The sequence below is a fragment of the Anomalospiza imberbis genome, chromosome 3 (assembly GCF_031753505.1).
Source record: "Anomalospiza imberbis isolate Cuckoo-Finch-1a 21T00152 chromosome 3, ASM3175350v1, whole genome shotgun sequence".
NCBI classification, from domain to species: domain Eukaryota; kingdom Metazoa; phylum Chordata; class Aves; order Passeriformes; family Viduidae; genus Anomalospiza; species Anomalospiza imberbis.
In genome coordinates, this window is record NC_089683.1 from 79,418,215 (window position 1) to 79,438,400 (window position 20,186).

General features: G+C 35.0%; 1 protein-coding gene across 4 annotated transcripts in view; it reads right to left on the reverse strand.

Moving 5' to 3' along the window:
• CRIM1 (cysteine rich transmembrane BMP regulator 1) overlaps window positions 1–20,186 on the reverse strand; it is a 173,758-nt gene that overhangs the window by 77,352 nt on the left and 76,220 nt on the right. For 3 of the 4 annotated variants that reach the window (XM_068185331.1, XM_068185334.1, XM_068185333.1), the window contains exons 3-4: window positions 12,547–12,789; window positions 5,855–5,975 (exon numbers count right to left, since the gene is read on the reverse strand). In XM_068185331.1, the coding sequence (XP_068041432.1) occupies window positions 5,855–5,975; window positions 12,547–12,789 (364 nt within the window). The remainder of the gene's footprint in view (window positions 1–5,854; window positions 5,976–12,546; window positions 12,790–20,186) is intronic. The other variant, XM_068185332.1, reaches the window with a different exon arrangement.

Below are 20,186 nucleotides of genomic sequence, written 5' to 3' on the forward strand. Positions count from 1 at the left end.
TTGTTTCAATTCACTTACATGAAAAGACTGCATGTCTTTTAACATATATAGAGGTTTTCTGAAAAATACAACTGAAACTGCCAATGGTGAATTTCTCAAGTGGCATCTCTATTGCACCTAAGACAACACACGTTTTTATTAGAAACAAAAGATTGAAAGTAATAAAATAGATAATTTCTTCCTTCGGAGTCAAAACAATTCATCAACGGTATATACAAATTTTAGAGCTAGATTGCTACTTAGCCTTAACACCTTTAGATCTGATAAATTATGCACACTCATGTTAAAAATATTTTAGTACAGGATAGATAAAAAAGAGCATTCTCTTAAGAAGATGATTAAAGTGAAGCACATGTTTGTAGATTTACTCTCCTTCCTACTATGTCATAAATTGAAAGGTAATTAAATATGATAGAAAATTCTAGTCTAGTTCTGTTCCAAGTTATATTCCATTTCTACCCAGATACACTTTAAATTAAACCTTATCTAAAAACTATTTCCTACTACATCAAGGTATTACTCATTTTCATGAGCTGTATAAAAATGAAAAGATTTCAAAATTTGGGGTGGGGGGAAGAACAAGGCTGTTTTCTAAGTAAGTCTTTAATACACATATTAATTGTGCATTAATCCCTCAGACCATCCAATGGGGTGGAGTAGATGATGAAAATGTGAAACAACATTTGATTATCCAGAGACTTAACACTTGGGTTTGCTGACCAAGCACATTTCACTTCTTTACCATACTGCAAAACAAACGGTGGCATTGCCCTTCACAGCAGCCCCTGAGACATTTTAGCCACATACAAGGGAAAAATGACAGAGCAAAGACTATTAAACAAGGAAAAATGAATTTTATGACTCATTCATTTAAGAATTTTTTTTCAGAGGTTTTCTTCTAAACAATACAAATATAATCCTACTCCTTCATGCCACTTGAGCCAGCTGAGAGATTTGCATTTGTAATGCCACTCAGCTATCTGTAACTAACTGATAGTGAAACGGTCCAATTTGAAGTGCCTTCATTTGCTCATCCATCACGCCCAAGCCTTTTGGGCTCCAATCTTGCAAGACTGCATCTGTAAAAATCTTTTAATCACTTTTTTGGCATGTGATATTTATCTGCCCCTGCTATGCTCAACTTACAGTTGCTTTTTCTTCTCCTCATCCCACCACATCCTTCTTGAAACTGCTTTTTTTAAAGCTAGGACTTGGGTAGAAAATAAAGTATTGGACATTTTGATAGATAAACATATATCAATTATTTCTGAACTTTTAAAAAACTACAATGTATTCAGGATTATGGTGTAAGCTTTTTTAAGAAGTATGTGAAGCAAACTTATTACTGGGATTTAGTGAGCATACTAATCCTGGATGCTTCTCTCCTCTCAGAAGAATACTCCTATATCCTATATTATCAGCAAGATATTCAAGCCAGCATGCATATGCTGCAAGAGTTCCTCTCAGGAGCTAAAGAACAATGATGCTGATTCATTGAGACTGAGTCACTCCCAAAATCTAAGGGAGGTGTGGGAAATGTCCTGCAGTGGTAAGTAGTTTGGGGAAGGGGACACATTTCCATTTTGTAAAGTAAACCCTGCGAGACAATATTAATTAAAAAGTCCTTGTTGTTTTTAAGGCAAGCTTAGTATCTTCAAAAGACCAAATCAGATTCCAGCAACATTGGCTGCTTCTAGCTCTAATTACGTCCTTTAATCCTTAATTCAATACACTATCAGTTTTCCCACTATTTTTCTCAGAACTGATAACAGGACAACCATATTTAATGACTTAGGTTTTGTTCTTTTTAATATTGACATAGTGCTAACATCTTACTGTTCTCTATGGAGTTTTCTTGATTATCTGGTTTTATTAAAAGACTGACCAAGAATATCTGAGGGCAGGGGGAGGAGTGTGTGTGTGAAATATCTCTGAGAACAGAGTACTGAATGAATCTTGAAATTACCAAATCTGTAACAGATGATAGCACAGAGCAGAGGTATAAAACAGTAGCAAGAAATGAAGACCTAATAAAGATTAAACTTCCAAATTATTACGACAAGTCACAAAGAAAAAAAGATAATCCAAAAATCATAGGTGCAAAGCTATCCAAACATGCTACGTTGTAAAAATTTTATGAAACATGTACAAAACTATGTGAACAATAAAAATATAAGTGGTTTATAATCATTGCCCTGTACCATTTTTCACAGATAAAAAAAAAAGAAACAGATTTTTAATAAAAATTTTTACACTTAAAAATAAAATTCCAAAGTAATCTGTAAATTTGAAGAAACTTCATTTACAACAGGAAAAACTGGGAACATCCAAAGAGAACAGACTCTGTAAAGTTGATATTGATCATATTCAACTTTCAATAGAAGACCACAGTCCTACCTTAAAAAAAACAGAGTAATGTTTTCTGTAAGAGCTCTAATACATTTTTTGTTCAACAACCTCCTTGGAGAAGCGAGCATCTTTACCAAGACCAGAGACAGACTGTTCTAAGATTTCCTAACATAATAGCTGTTTTCCTGTTTTCCAAACATTTAGTTTTCCTAACATAATTGCTGGAAATTTAAGATAAGTGTCTCATAACAGCCTGATGAAAGCTGAAGCAACTGGTATTTTGATGTTGATGCCAAATCAGTATGTTTTGTTCTGTTTGAACCACTGCATTAGAAATCATTGTGACACTAAATGTAACCTCTGAGTGCAAGAAAAAGAATTCACGGTATCAGATGTTTACTATTCCCATTTTTCCCCTGGCATTGCTCAAGGAGTTTCCATAGTTATAAATACGCATTCAAGAGTTTGCTCACAAAAGAAGTGCCAATTTATTGTCAGATTTAAGGATCTCCATTTTCCTAGCATATTATGTACAAGGAACAGGCCAAACACCAGATGTGAGGTAGAAGTCAATCAGCTCCTACTGTATGTGAAGTTATCAACTGCTTGTTAACCAGCTCAGTGACATGTTATCAGTCCCTAACCATGGCACTCTTCTTTAATTGCTTTCTGGTTCTGCTTGTATTACACTTTTATTTCAGTGGAAGTACATGAAACAGATGATCATAATTTCTTCAAGAGTTCATAGTCTTAAAAACACAATTTCATGAAGTCTAAATGACTGTCTGAAGTCCATGACCTTATAGAACAATATCTCTTTTAATAAATTATTATCAAATGTACACTAAAAAAATACAAAAAATTTTGAACTTAATTCTAACAATGAAAAAAAGATGTGATATGCAGTTAGGTGATTCTGAACTGAATCTCAGAAAAGGCAATGTTGATATTTCATAATTCTTAATATTTTATTAGGAATTTTTGAAATTAGGAAAACCATCCCATTTTCCAACAGTACACTCATTCATCCATAAATCTGCACTTTTTTCCTATAATTTTAACATGCAAGTGTCACAGATACCCTTCAAATATAAAGGGTGTCTCTTCAAATCTGAGGAAACACTGAACTTGAAGTCAACTGGCTCAATTTTCATGTTGCAAGTAACTGCACTTTGTTTCCCTCCCTGTTTTTTATTTTCATATATGCACTTCTCTTTCCTCTGATCTTTTTTAAAGCTTTCTTTTTTATTATCCCCATGTCTGGGTTCCTTTATTCCCCCTTCAAATAAAATCTTTACTTACAGCACATGAATGATGACTATGGCACTGTCTTTCTTAAGAAGGCAGTAGTATATGAAAATCAAAATAACTAAATATATTTCCAGCAGGCACATAACATGTAAAGCATCTATAAGATCATATTGCTACCAGATTCAGTTTTTCTTCTTTCATTCTCACCAACTCCATTAAACAGTGTATTATTGCTTTGGCTGACTTAAGACAATCCAAATAGCAACCCACTTAATAACAATATACAGCAACATAGACTGAGCCATGAAATTAAAAAATAATTGACGAGTACAAGACACCTACAATTATTTCTACCTGCCTGCAGACATACTAGGTTATGCTAATTGTGGAGGTATTTTGCAGTTTTATACATCAAGGAGGGCAGAGGTATTAACACAAAACCCCCTTTAGATCCTAAGACTCCAGGAGCTAAGTACTCCTCTATCCTAGCTCTGACCTCTTGTTAAACTCTGATCCCAGGAATGTGCAACGACTGATTTCAAAGAGATTTCAGGAATCCATAATTATCCAGTAACTCACATGCTGTAAGCCTGCCTGTACAGTTGGAACCTTTGTGCACAGGAGAAGGGAACACTGCTTTCATCGCTGACTTGCCACACACGCAGACAAGGACACTTCAGACATCAGTTAGTGCTCAGCAAACCGACTTTATTTTTAAACATTCTCAACAAAATAAAAAGATTCTTTCAAGAACATGCTTGCTTTAGGGGTTCTATTTAAGGTCAGTTCCCACATGTGCACTAGAAATAGAAGATATTTCAAACTGGTAATTTTTCTGAAGTAAATGAAGATTTATTTTCGTGGTACTCTGTATTTCCTGATAGAAGGAACATTGAAGTTATCACTGACAAAGAATAAAGTGGATATTTTTCATTCTCTTCACCCAAGCTCTTGCAAACCACAAGTTATATTAGACTGCATAAAAATTACTTTTGTGAAACAAAAATAATTTGGCTTATATATCACTTTTTAATCCAACAAGCTGAAAGAAATTTGGAAGTAAAAATGTATCATTAATCTTTCTAATGTACCAATGTTACTAAGTGTTAAACTAAACTCTAAATTTATGAAATATTAATCTGTGACTGCTTCTTTGACTTGGTAATCTATCTTTCTGAATACAGTCCTTAGCAGCATTTCATTCTAGTTGTCTTGAACATGCTGAGCTACATTTGCAACAATGGCAGTATGATGACTGTATAAAATCTGCAGACTGCTGCACAGTCCCAACTAGCCAGGTCAGCTCTGAACTAATACATCACTGCAATTCCTAAGTATTTTACAGAAAATATGTCAAAGAATAAAGGGAGGACACTTAGAAGATGCCACACTACAGGTTCACCCAAAGGGTACCCAAAAGAGAAAAACCTTGATTATACAATTTTTGCCATCTTCTACTTTCTGAATTCGTTGCAAGTTTTTTACTACTTTACACAAGGGGCTGAGAATATGACAATATTCTATGGCTGCAATGACCTTCCACTAAGTAAGCCAACTAGCTACATTTACAAGAAAAATTTTCTTTTTGTCGTAAAATCTTTTCATTTATGTTAATTTTTGCTTGAATATGTATTTATTTGGCATATTCATTAATCAGGTTTTGGGAAATTTGTTGTAAAAACACAAACTCAAATAATGGTGCATAATTGTGGAACAAAACCAACTCTTAAAACTCTCTTTTTTAATCACAGTAAGTTATACCTACTTGAATAACAACAGAAGTTAAAATGCAAGCAAGAACTTGAAATTTCTGTTCCCCTACAGTTCCAGAGAGTTCCATCTTTCACTTTTTAAAGTGGTCATAGAAAAAATTAGATTTCTTTTCTCCCTTAACTAGATGAGATTTTTTCTAGCATGTCTTCTGTTGTGTCCATCATTTAACTCCTTACCATCAAACACCTTCAAAAGTTAATTTTGCAAAATTAATTGAATTAAATGAAAGTCAATCTGGAGACATGAACTCCTCAAATAATTTTAGCAGAAACCAACTTCATGCATCTGTACCGTGAAGACCATTTTTCTGCTTTAAAAATACAAGATTCTATGTTTCCATCAGACTGATATTACCTATTTCATGTAGCTTTTATTCAGTATCAACATTTATTGTCACAGAAGTACACATTATTACCCTGAGTTTACAGTACCTGAATTGTCAAGAACAAGTTAAAAGTTACTGAGCCATTGAGACACCAACCTTGTGGGCAGGGTGCAGCAGCCATCGGCCGTCAGCCTGACTTGGGTTTCATAGCTATCCAGGGGGCAAACAACTTGCTGAACAGGAGGACATTCGACTGTGCTGCAATCCACACTGAACACTACGGAGGAAGGGAAGAAGAACATTTCTTTTACTCATGCTTTAGAAGCTTTCTGCAAATTACTTCCTCATAAGCAACCACTTACTGCATTAGCCTTTTAAGTCACAAAAATTATCCAATGAATGCCTGCTAGGTAAAATTACAAAAACTCCCTTTCTCTTTAGGATTCCCTTTTTAAAAATTATTAGGAAACAACTGAACTGATAATAGCTAATAAAAAAATTTACAGAAGTTAGACAGGCAACCTTACACAATCATTAGCACCGTGAATATTAGTTAATAGAAGTACCCTAGTTACAGAAGAATATATATTCCCTACAGCATTTAAAGCAGTAAACAATTCATTGTTTATTTTTAACTAATAAAATCTGTTTAAACAGCAAAATACTTGCGTTATAGGAAAAAAAAAAGAGATACACTGCAGATATATGTGTCATGTTTAAAGGACATTTTTAAAGACTATTTTATTAGGTTGTCTTGTTAGTATATTTATATATGGCGAAAATGAAATGCAAGTTAACAAATCTTTTTGCATCAGTGAGATGAAGTATTCTATTTATCAAGAAAGACTGTTTTTAGAAAGCAACAAATGTCTAGAAATGCAAAGGAAAAAAATCCAAACCAGGCTAAATATATATTTAATGTTCTAAGTTATACTCAGGAAAGCTGAAACATATTTTGCTGTTATTTGGTCCTAAGTCTTCCACATAACAAACACTACCAGCTCAGGCAATATGTATCTACTATGCCTTTTCATAATTATGCTTAGAAAGTGCAGAATAAATGGTTCCCTCTTTATGAAATGAGCTACTTTCTGACTGAGCAAGCAGGATGAGCAGAATGCTATCAGACTGCAAATTACGCAGTACAATATCCCTGATTACAGATTAAACTTCACTGTAATATTGACACTATCACAGTGGCTTACAGAACTACTAAAGCACCTTGACAATCCTACCCATATTTCTTGCAAGAGCTCATAACCTTCAAAGGGCCATTTTTCCTCTTCTGGTCCTACATTTTCCAAGTTTGATCCTCAGTGGTACATAGCAATAACTGACTCTGTCATCATGAGACATCAGTCTCAGAATTACATCTGCTCTTCATATTGCAGTGGTTACAGTGTGATAGTACATGGCTCACTAATACTGAAAAGCAGCCCAGACTGTCTTTTTTAATCAAGTACAAACTTAAAAAACATTACAAAGAAACCCCAAGTTAAGACTACTCAAACAGAATTTTTTCTCTTTATTATTACACTATTAGATTAATCATAAAACAGTTGAGGTAGGACAGGATCGCTTAGAGGCTCTCAAGCCAGGCCCTGTTGATCTGGCTGCCTAGGATTATGCCCAGGTGGCTTTTCAGTATCTCCATGGATGGAGACTCCACTACCTCTCTGGCAAAACTGTCTTAGTGCCCAGTCAAGCTCATTGTGAAAAAGTGCTTCCTGATGGTTCAGAGGGAATCTCCTGTGCTTCTATTTGTGCCTCTTGCCTCTCTGGTCCTATGACTGGGCATCACTGAAAAGAACCTGGCTCTGCTTTTACACCCCCTTCAGGTGTATTGATAAGATCTTCCCTGAGCCTTCTCTTCTCCAGGTGGAACAGTCCCATCTCTCTCATAGTTTCCTCACAGGAGAGAGATGAAGACAGATAAGAAATGAAAAATATTAGAAAAAGGAAAAAAGTTCCTACTTTCTTTCAGATTTAAACAGGTTTCTCAAACTGGAAAAAGTATTGACAGAAACTTATAGATAAGCTGAAAATATTCTGAGGTTACAGAACAGTCTGTAATTGGATTCTTCATTTCTTTAAAAGGTATCTCCCAGATTAGCTGCACTATTGTCCTGAAAAATAAGACAGCATACATTTGCCACTGACCATTTAGTTTTCTTTTTACATCCTACTGTGACTCCAATAATTAATACATGCACATTTCATGAACAGTTTATTGCTATATATAATAACAGCTGGTATTATATATCTTATTCTAAACTCTTTTTTTTTTTGTCTATCACAGAAACTTTAAGCTTTCAATACAGTTTGACAAATCTGTGTCTTCAAAAACTCATAAATATGTTCCAGTTTCCTATCAGTGAAGACTGACCCAATCAACCTTTGCTTATAAGTTTTCAAGAATTTTCACATACACTGAATTTGCATATAGAAGCATCTGAGAGTTACCACTTTTCTACAAGAACGTAGCAGAAACCCTGCCATGGTTGCAGATTCCGACATATCTGCAGTCATGTGCTACCTCCTTTGTAGACTACAAAACCAAAGGTTTTGAAACTGCTAATGAAACGAGGTGAATAAAACTTTCTAGTAGAGTAAGTTAGCAAAGTATATTAAGTGTTTTAAGTTTCACCCTGACATATTTCAGGCTAATAAAATGGCTGGCTCTTCAAGTAATACAATGTACAGTTTAGGGCAAGATCTAAATAAATACCTATGCATCTAATAGTGAAGGAGCAAGTCAGTACTTGCATTTCTGATGAAACAGGGGCTCAGCACAGGCTAAGGCTTCAAAAGTTGAAAATTTCTGAGGGTTCAATACAAGGATACACAGTCTGCTTTTACAGCATGGAAGCATCACATCCTCTGCTTTCACTTCAGATGCATTTCAACTCATGAACAGTGCAACAAAACTACACACGATTAGGGTAGTCACATTGTCTGCCATGGGAGAAGCAGAAAATAATGCCTCCATGACAAGGCTTTATCCTTTTTATATTCCATGACACTTCAAAATATATTACATACAGCCACAGCATTCCTGGACCTTTAAGGCAGCTATATCACTGCCTGAGCCATGTTCTTAACTGCCCTATCCCAGGTATTTCCCAACATGGATCTCCACATTTGCTGACTTTTTTTTCCACTCCCTCACCTTCACTGCCAACTTAAAAGCCATTTCTCCAGCTTCATTAGAAAAGTATCTGTAATTCTTCCTCACTCTTTTTGTCCAATCCTTTCCCACTCCTACCTCAATTTCTGTCAACATAAGCTTTTAAGAAATCACCCAATAAAACAATGTAAGTACTATTCTGTAAGTAACAGAGGAAAAAGAAAAACATTATAGAATTCTATTTCTCTAAGCTCTGTATAAAAACTTGATTTTGCTGACCCTTGTCATTAGTGCAAGGCTGTATAAACTCCAGATCTGATTTTCAATGCTGAAGCTGGATCAGGGTGGAGCGCAAGCTACTTCCCTCTGTGTCATTACACACTACCTACTAATTTATGCCGCTGGTCTTGGACTTTCCATCAAGCCCTGATTGCAGAGAATTCCCTGAAGAAGTAAGGCAAACAATAACATTTTTTTTACAATTGTGTTTAAACCAGTATTTGGTAGGGGAAAAAAAAGAGTAATTTTCAAGCCAGGCTGGAGATGAGTGAATGAAAGCTCTGCCAAAAAGACTTCTGAAAAAATGACAAATGGGTAGTCTTTTCAACACAGGTTATGACTATCATGACAGACATTTCCCAATGCTTTCCCAAAAATGTCAGAAACTAAAAGATGACACTCTCCATTGCACCATATGCAACAACAAAAGTTATCAAAAAAGGTACAACAAACATCTGTTGGACAACTGCCAAAGTAAATTATTTAACTTGCTTTATTCAGAAGTGACAGCTAGAGTTCCTATCAACACTTCAGCAAAATACATTTTAATTTAGATTTTAACTCAATCATGCTTATATAAATAAACATGATTTAAAAAATGTTCTTGTTCATAGTTCATGTTCATAGCACATACACTCCCAGAAATCTTGTTTTGGGTTATTTTTATTTTTGCTGTTAACACATTATGCAGTTCCATTTGAGATTGCTCATTCAAACTATCTTTAAGAAAAAAAAAATTGAAAATACATTTAGAGAAATGTAATCCCCAGCTTAAAACTAAATTCAATGTACATTGACTAAATTCCCTACTCATGAATGGACAGTTACATATATCTTGCAGCAATAAAAGAGGTGTCTTCTGGAACCAAACTAGGGTTATCTCATCTCCAAGCTTTGCAACCACAGTAAAACAATGAGCATGAAACACTTGTTCTCAGTAGGTGACACAATTGTTATGAGATAGTTGATGAAGCAACAGGTAGGAACATTTAAAGCAAATTAATCTGGAGGTTAATAGAAATATGACTAAGCTACGAAGTTTCTTCAGTATTCATTTTAACGGAACGCCAATGCCTTCAATTGTATTCCTAAAGTAAAAGGGGCAGAAGAGAAAGTGGATCTCAAAGTGAATTATTTTAATTTTATTCTAGGATTTAGTGTTGAGGAAACACTTTCTATTTTCCTTTCACTAACTCCATTGCCAATCACAGAACTTGAACATATGCAGTTCTCAGCAGAAGGCTCCCAACTCAAATGCCAGAATTAACTAGAGAGCAGTGATATCTTTTTAAAGCAACAGGAATAAACACAATTTATGCTTTAATTGCACAAGTGCTTTATCTTGGCATAAAGCAGCTGTCATCGGAAGTAGTCCTCCCAGCTTTATTTCCACCAGAAAGCCCTTGCTGGTGCAAAACCCCTATTGAGGCTGGTTAAACAGACATGGAGGTGCAGGAAGAGTGTTCTGGACACATTACTCACAGAACTAAAGTTTTTAGGTCTGCGGCAAATAATAGAAACATATTTTTCTCTGTTCAACATGTTAACTCCACAGTTTTGCTGATACATTCAATAAAACAGATGACATCAGCCCCACAAGAGTTTCTGCATGAACACCAGCCTCCCAGGCCTTTCTCTGTCCATTACACATACTTTTCTAGCAATGTGGCATTTCAGTAATAATTCACATAGTTCAGTTCCTCTGTAACCCTTCTTGTCTATAATTCTACAGAATACCAAGTCAGTCTCTGAAGATGCAAGGTTTATTACCAGGTCTCTCAATTTCTAAACCCCATTTGCAAAGCTCTACATTTCCCTTAAATACTGTTAGTTTCTTTCCTTCCCCAATCTCTTCAAAGCCTTTGCTCTTCTACCCTCTTAACACACACCTTCATTGTTCCAGTCCCATGTACCTTCACCTCTTACAACTCCCTACAGTGAAGAATACAAACCTCTTCACAAAACAATACAGACAGAGTTACATAAATTCACTAACTTGATAGAAAATCATATTCATTTTGAAGATTCTGTAAAACTAGCCAGTTGAAAACAGCTTTCAAGAAGTAATTTCCATGGGCAAGTCTGGACAGACTTATTTGCCGACTACAAGATGGGAATTCAAATAGTATTTGGGAAGACATGATCAGAGCTAAAATTTCTTTTGAAAATGATAAATAATCCAAAGTCAGCAAGACAAAATTCAGTAAAGGCATAATTGAAGTATATAGGGGGAATTAAAATGTACAAATATAACGGTTCAGTAGCAGTCATACTACAGAAAGATCCTCGCATCACAGCAGTTCACCAACTAGAAATACCTCTTGCAAAACCGCTAAAATCTTATTGAAAGTTTTGCATGAGAAACAGAAGGCAATTATTCTAAAGTATTTAGTGCTGATGAAGACTCTCCCAAAATCCTAGTCTGCTTTTGGATACCACATGTTAAAGTGTGGATTAACTGAAAAAAACTTATAGAAAGGAAACTTAACCAGTAAGGAGTCAAAAAAGAACATGTCACAAGAAATTACAGCTAATTCTAGATGAAAGAAGCCCATGGTTGACAAAATGTTCCAGGGCAAAAATTATAGTAAAGATTTGTTCACTGACTACTCAGGACAGGGTACAAAAAAGTTTGTTTAAATTTACACACAGATTTGCACTGAATATTAGGGAAAAAACACAGAGAGAAGCACTAGAAGATACAAAGACTGTAAAATCTTCTTCTGTGGAAGATTTAAGAAAATGTTAAACATGCATAGGAAAGGCACTGTTTAAGCACACTTGAAATATAGCGCTGTTTGCATATAATGTTTTGGATTCTACCATTTTATATGCTTGCTTTTAGTTCTCTGTTTTGACTATTTATCTTACCAAAGCCTGGATCAAAGAGTGAATTTCATCTTCTACTTCACTTGGAATAACAGATCACAAGAAATGCTGATTTGTGTTCTCATGAAATGGAAGATGAGTAAATACTGAAAATGTTGTACAGTTTTTTAGTATACCCCTCCATAATCCTTTTGCTCTGCATTTTTTAAGGGTCAACACTTGATAATCTAGAGAGAACTTAAAACAGAAATCCTAATTCCCTGTCAATACACAATGTATTCCAACTATGAAAAACCTATGTATAATCTAATCAATATATAAAGCATGTCACTTGCACTAGTAGCATTCACAGAAATGCAATGTTCTCACTAGGTTACTTTTCCCTTGCTACCCGGTTCAAATTAATGTCTAAAGACAAAAGAAAGTCAAATTTACCATAATATTTTTATCCTGTTTTTTTATGGGTATTGCCTACATATAGTAATTAACTTTCAAGAATAATCAGAAGAATTTAGAGGCTCTACAGGCTTTACGGGATGCAATTATATAGACTATTTTGCTTATCAGAGAGAAAAAATTGAAACACGGGAAAAGAAATTGTATCTACTTTTACCTGGCTTGCATTCATAGAGATCACAGCATTCCCCTGGCTTTCCTGATGCCTTAGAAACCAATATATTCAAATAGCCAGGTTGGCAAACCTTCCTCAAGCAGCCTGCAGGATTACACACACAACGGCTTGGGAGTGGACAGCATTCACCAGGAGGTGCATAGCCTTCAATCAAGATGGAATCTTCTGGACATCGAGGAGAAAACTGGACCTCACAGCGAGCCTTGGAGCAATCGGGTTTCTCTTCTGAAAGGGAGAGAAAAATCATCATGCCATACATGTCAGTAAAACAATGAAGTTGTGAAGATAAACTCAGATAAAAGCTCCCTCTTTTCTCCCTCCCCCCAAAACAATAAAAAAGGAAACAGATGCTGCTGAACTGATTAGCAAAAAATTACCAAATACCCTTTAAATACTGTAGTTATTTGCAAAATGCTAGGTGTCTTATGAATAATTTTACAAAATTTCTAATTTGTGCTGTGTGGGTGATGGCTGAACCCACAGTCTCAAGCAGAGCTGTGAACTTACATTTGGCCAGGATGTAAAGAAACAACTTGTCATATCATGTCAGCCCTGATGTTCACACCTATTCCTTCAGTTTTCTAAGACCTTCCATTACGGACTGATTTAAATTGCTTCATTTATTAACCTGAAGTGAGCTCTCACATATTCAAAAAGCAAGTTAAAAGTTCAACAGCTAACATATTTGAATACTTCGGCAGAAGAGGATTTTTGCTGTACACACTCCCAATGTTCACATTAGAAGTGATGTTCCCACATACTTCAGCAGCTTGAATACCAAGAGGTAAGAGGTTTAACTATGGTGATGATGAGGATTGTTGATGATCCTTATGCATACCTTCTAACTCAGGATATTCTATGATTCCTTCATGTACAAGTACTTTATGTTTTTTCTTACAACCATCAAAGATTACTAACCTAAATGTGCTACTAGATAGCATTATAGCTCTTTTCTTACAGTTAAAAATCCTACTATTTCCATCTATCATTAAAACAGCCTTGACTAGATAAGTATTTTGTCTAGAACATTAAATAACATTTTTAAAACCAATTTTTTTTTTCAAATCTACCCTTATGTTTAGTTTCTTATCTGCTTTATTAAACACATTGTTCAGACAGAACATTACTGGCTACAGAGACACACCACAGAGAGCTGTATAAATAATACATAACATACTAGTTTCAGTATTGTATTGATAGCCTTTAGTTTATGCATGTAATAACAGGCTTGACGCTCTAGCTTTTAAAATTATTTTCCACCGCATGTTTGCTTAACATGCAAAGAGAAATGATAGAACTGTTGCAGTAGCAGCCCTTAAAGTACATATCCATAATAGGCTCTTGATAGACCACTTGTACTCATGATGACCCTTAAATTCCCACTGTTCATTACTTTATGTGCTCCAGCATTATGCATCCAGTGATCTTCCAATTTCCATGACTAATAGATAATTCCATCCTCATGCAATTTCTCTCATGAAAATACTTTGGATTATAAGTATTTTAAAAAGTTGACCTGATCTTTTTCACTTGATTGCATTTACACACATACATGTATCTATATGAAGATAAGAATTTCCTTAAGGACTGCTTAGATAATTCAATACAAATAAAATTTGAGCAATGCAATTGGTCAAATACAATAAAAACTATCTTTGACCAATTTGGCTAACTTTCCAGAAGGCCAGGTTTGTCAGAAATGCACACCAAACTCTTCAAATTCAGACTATTCAGGACTCTAGATGTATAATTTTTGAAGACCAATGCAAAGCCTACTGTTGGAGTTCGTAAGACATCTAGCAATGATATGAAAACAAGGACATGTCACTACCAACACGTAAGAAGCATCACAAGCAATAGAAGAGAGAAATTTAAAATAGAGAACCATGACAAGTATTTTTGTCTGAAATATTCACTCAGCATTTTGCAGTTATTTTTGATAGTCTTTTCCACGTTAAGAGTATTGTGCTCAATGGAGTTAAAGGTTACAGACTGTAACAGGACTGCCAGCACCATTTTTAGAGAAAATGATTCAAACATCACCACCACTTCGCAAAAGACACGTTTATGTTGTAATACCAGGTAATATAACACCAGTAGGTATTTATAAACCAAAATCCAGTGTCACTGTTACTTTTGTACTTCAGAGTCTCAAAAAAAACCAGACAAAACCCTACTAATAACTTCTAATTAATACTCATGTAAATTTTGTGCTCAAACCATGTACATGTTGAAAGATTCCTCTCCCCATACACAAATGCAACTGAGAAACAGGAAAGTCAAATATATTCACCCAGGCTGGATCAATCAATGGACAATTCTCTTTCTGCTTCCCAAACTCTAGCCCACAGCAGAGTCAAAAGCAGGTTAAGCAAATTTTGCAAGCTATGTCACAATTTGTTTCTTGATTTCGATGTCGTTTTTCTTTATGGAATGCAGCTACTGACTAAAACGATGTGTGGTCAGCAGTATATAAAGTGTTTCCTTGAACATCATCTTTATCTAAAACATGAAAATCCAGCAGCTCCTGGTGTAGCATTACTACTTGTTAGTTAAAGCTTTAATCAGCTAGCATCATGCTAGTGTAATTGCTCTCCAAGTCCAGAATTCACTGCAATGGAATAAGATGGGAGTTCAGTTTTACTGCATTTCAGTACAACCTGCTGTGGGCTCCTCATTTTGACACTAAGTTTGGATAAAAGACATTATTTCTAAGCAGCCATTCAGAAAAGTCTCAAGGTTTCCTTTTTTTATCTCAGCAAATTACAAAATCTTTTCTATCCACAGAGATTCATTACACTAAACTAGTTCTACCTTTTCATTACTTGGAGGAAGGCATCAAAATTTAATCTGTTCTCAAAATATATTATAAACATTAATACAGCCATAAATGTCACTGCTTTAGCAGAATTCCTGATTAAATTTCAATCTATACAGCTATTTAAGATTTCATCAAACAAGAACTGTTTAATAGCTTTTTTCCTTTATTAACAAACACTTCCACTCCTTACAAAGGAATATAAAAAAAAAAAAAAAACCTGTGTAAGAACAAAATAATTAAAAATACACCAACAGCCTCGAAAGACAGATAGCAGGGTAATGCCAAGCTGTATTCCACAAAAAAACCCTTTGAAATCACTCACCAGTGCTATTTCTGCTACTTTGTCCCTTTTACACACCAGACAGACTGTTTCAAAGCAGCTTCTCAGCAGACCAAAGTAGATTCACAAGAGCCTACTGCCTTTCTGTCACATAGACACATACACTACAAACCACCAACCTGTCCCCTGGATGTTTTAAGCTACTGACTATTACACAAATCAGGTTCATCGTGATCAACATCTTCACAGTCAAACAATGCATCAGGACTTAAAATCCATTTTGATAATAAACAGAATATAAACAAATAAATATTATATGTGTCCAGGAACAGGAGAACTTCATTTTTCAAAGTACTGTTGTGAACCTAAAGAATTTGGCCTTTGAGGAAAGGGAGAACTATACATGAGACTATATGTATGACTTACTATGAACCAAATATATACATATTCCTGAATAATAGGGCATCTTAACAAACAGATTATACAAGATACATGTGTCACATTGTTCTCACCCACAGTGCAAATTCCTTTGCAAGAAGAATTTCGTAGAACCTTAACTGCTTGTGGAGACAGTAAAATTCCTATAGCGTAAAACTTAATCTCATTTCAATATGTACTTTAAAAAAATACCCCAATCATTAATAAGGAGAACAATCACTTTTCAGGGATGCATTCTGATAGAAGTTTGAACTGATAACCTACAATTAATTAAGAAAAACATAGTTGGCTGCAAGTCATGCCTTTATGTTCAAAAAAGCAGCATTTCAAGTAGCAACACAAAGAACAGAAAATATTGGTTGGTTTTCTGATGAGGTTTCTCTGTGGGACACATTCTCTTTATTAGCCTTTCATCAAACACTACCGAAGCTGGAAGTGTTCTGGTATCCCTGACATCTCATCAGCCTGAGCCAACAAAGAATCTCTACAGAGATAAAGGAAGAGTCTGGATCAATCAAGCTTTTGCAAACTATCTATTCTGAGACAGACAATTTTCTTAAGAAATTCAGAAATGTAGCCGGAAATATAACATTCTTAATAAATGGAACACAATCCAGACAGGAAAACTAACATTTTGATGAATTCCAAATAAGACTTCTAGCCTTGGAAACAAACTTAATACCTACTCTAAAAGGCAGCCATGGAGATAATTTCAAATAAAGTTCTTCAGTTTACCAGTGACAGGGTTATTTCTAGATATAAATTACTGCTGGCAGAAGTTTTTCATTTCAAGACAAACTTTACTTTCTGTAGGTCTGAAGGTTCAGGCTTACTTTTACTTTGTTAAGAGCCTGGAAGAAGAACTTGCTGTTATTGAGCACATGAGAGAGTACACCCTACAATTATTAAGAATAACCTAAGTTACAAAAATAATAATTGAAAAATAATAGTTAAATAAGAGACAATGCATGGTGTGCTTTATTATTAAAACAGGGATCATTCACTTAAAAAGTTAGGATGTCTCAAAAAAAATTCTCACTTTCATCTCAGAAGTGCACAGGGAAGTTGAGCATCTCGGAAGCTGAGGCATAACAACATTCAAACAGACTTTTCATTGCAACCACAGCATAGTTGTTATAAAATGCATGAGGAGGAGGAGAACAACCTTCAAAGGATAAAATATTAATAAGAAATCAAAATATGGATTTGGGTTTTTTCTTTCCATTAACTTTAGAAAGTGTCTATCATAAAGCAACAGCCATAAACCCAGAACTTTGTAACAAAGTTTCTCCATATAAAAAACTACAATGTATTTTTAAAATTATACTTCCCATGACTGTAAAAAGTTATTAGGGGGAAGTGGAGGTAAAATAGCAAGTTACTGAAGCACTTACGCTGCAACCAATGCTTTCTTTGAGAGAAGGCAGCTTCTTTACCTTCCTGAAAGGTTTATGCAGTACTCAAACTGGGTACTAGTAGTTAGATATGTTTTTATTAAGACAGTCACTGAATATAGGAAGTCTGGATCTCAGGCATTTTCCATTTATTTTGTTAAAGTAGATCCAACCAAGCCAAACCAACCCTCACCATCTTTGTTAATACCAAAGCAGCATGGAAATAAAAATAGCTCCTTAAGAAAAATTAGACACTTTGCTTTCACCTCTGTATCAAATTCTTTTCCTTCATTATGTTTGCATGCTCTGCTTTGACATGCAGAGTAAGTACATGCCAAGTTGATTTAATGAGAAAAGCAGAACAGTTAAAACATTGGTTAGGACAGTGAAAGGATGTTAGGATATAATATGGTGTGGGAGAAACAGAGAAGAAAATCCCTGACAGGGATGGGAGGGTTTTCTCATTCTTCAGGTGAAATGGAACAGATCCATGCTTCTGAGGAAACCATTTCAGGGAGGAATTTTTATCATTTTATCAGAACTTCATATGATGCTGTTACTCAGTCACCATAGAAACAAGGGCAGAATGTTTTATTGAAGGAGATGACTAAAGAGAAATTAGTATTTCTCCGGTCCAAATGTTTCCATTGAGATAATTAAATGGTTCTACAGTTGATTCTTTAAAGTCAAACTTTTAATACATATGCATATAGATATACACAGAGATTGAGGGAATAACTTTTTTTTCTGTTAGGTCCATACAAAGAACACAGAATAAGAAGCACTTTGAAATAGCAAGCTTCATATTTCATTTTTCTGAGCAGTTCTGAATAGGATATGGTTTACAAAGATGAACATTTTGCATGACTGAACAAAGCAATGCACTACAGTTGGCACACGTACTTTGAAGGCACGTGTTCAGCTTTGCATTTTTGTTTCACTGTAAACCATTTTTGTGAAATCTAGGCTAAAACACAGTCACTTTTATTATACAGTCTTACAGTCACCATTGTGATACATTCCAAACAATAGGCATACTATACTGTTATACAGCGGCAGGAAGGAAATATTAAAAGGATTAGGGATAAACAAGAAAACTGATTACCCAGCTGAAGCAGTCAGACAGACGGGGATCGATATTGGAATGCAAAATACCAAAAAGGATTTTCAAGAATCAAAAGGACAGTTATAGTAGATTAAAAAATGAGATTAACACATACAATATGCACAGTACTGTATATGGATGAACTGCTACAAATAAAAAAGTGAACGAGAGACTGACCTTTTACCTAAAACTGAACTTTATTTAAAATCCATTCTATTTTCTAAATGAGTCTTGCTACACTTCCCAGCATACTGATGTTCCACATTTAATGTACTACACAGTGGGGCAACCTGTCTCACCCACATTATAGCCTAATCAGTAACATAGCAGCCTGGAACTAACCTGGGTTAAAACAAGTCACACACAAAAAGACAGTCACAGATACCAGTTTTAAGAAACATCCATTCATTGATATGCATATTGCAACACAGTATTCACTACACATTTGCCAAAGATTTTCCATTTTGAGGACAAAATAGCCAGAAAAATGGGTTACATCACGTGAGACAGCTACAGTCAAGAAGTCAATAATCCCTTTTGGGTAGATAGCAAAGCTATTACAAAATTGTAATTCCATTTCCTGAACTATTTTTTTTTTTGTATATACTGGCAATATTAAAAATAAAGGTGGCAATTCAAAACAAACAAACAAACAGACCCCAAATAACACCACACCAGAATCACAAACAATCCTGACCCCAAACTGATGTCTTCCAAAGAAAGAGCTAGCAGACTCAATGAGGATCTGTCAAACACCTGCATTTAAATGGAAATGCAAGTTCTATAAAACTAATGGTATTTGTAGCAGTAGTTGCATTTGGGTTCAGACCTCCCAGCCCACAGCATTCCTCTGTTATGCTTAGAAAAAATCAGGTCTTGAAAACTCAAAAGAAATGTTACTTTTCTTCCATTTCATTCAAAACTTGCTTTCAATAAATATGTATTAGCTTGACAGCAACAAGTTAATCCAAATCAATAATGGATAGCGTTAGCTGACAGAACTGTACATGAAGGATTGAGCCCAGCCCACTGCACAGAACACAGGAAGCTGTGCCATCCCTGGGACAGGATCCATTTCTACTGCTAACTGCACTGCTTTCAATAGAAATAAAGCACCTATAAACTTCAGCAGTGAAAATCCTTCAGAGGTTAGTTGGAGAAATGAGCAGATAGCTGTAGTCAGAATTACAGCTGTGTTGCTTCTATTGAAAGATAACATTTAAAAATGTATTCAATATTGACACGGCTGGAATAACATTGTACATTGTAATTTCTTTATATAAGAAAGTCTATTATGCTGGATGAATGGTACTACTCCTACTAGTGCTCCATCTTTATATTGGCAAATCAACTGGAATTTTCAAAGAAAGAGTATGTAAACAGTAGGAAATAGTCTCACCTAGGAAGTTAGGACTTTGAAGAATGCCAAATCATTCTGGGAATAAACCAAAAATGGAAATACTAGATTTATAATCAGTATAAACTGCATATACTTTGATGACTTACAAAAAAATACACCAGTAGCAGATGTAATTAAAGCAGAAAGTATTACTTATTGCAACAGTATATTCATCTGCAAAACCA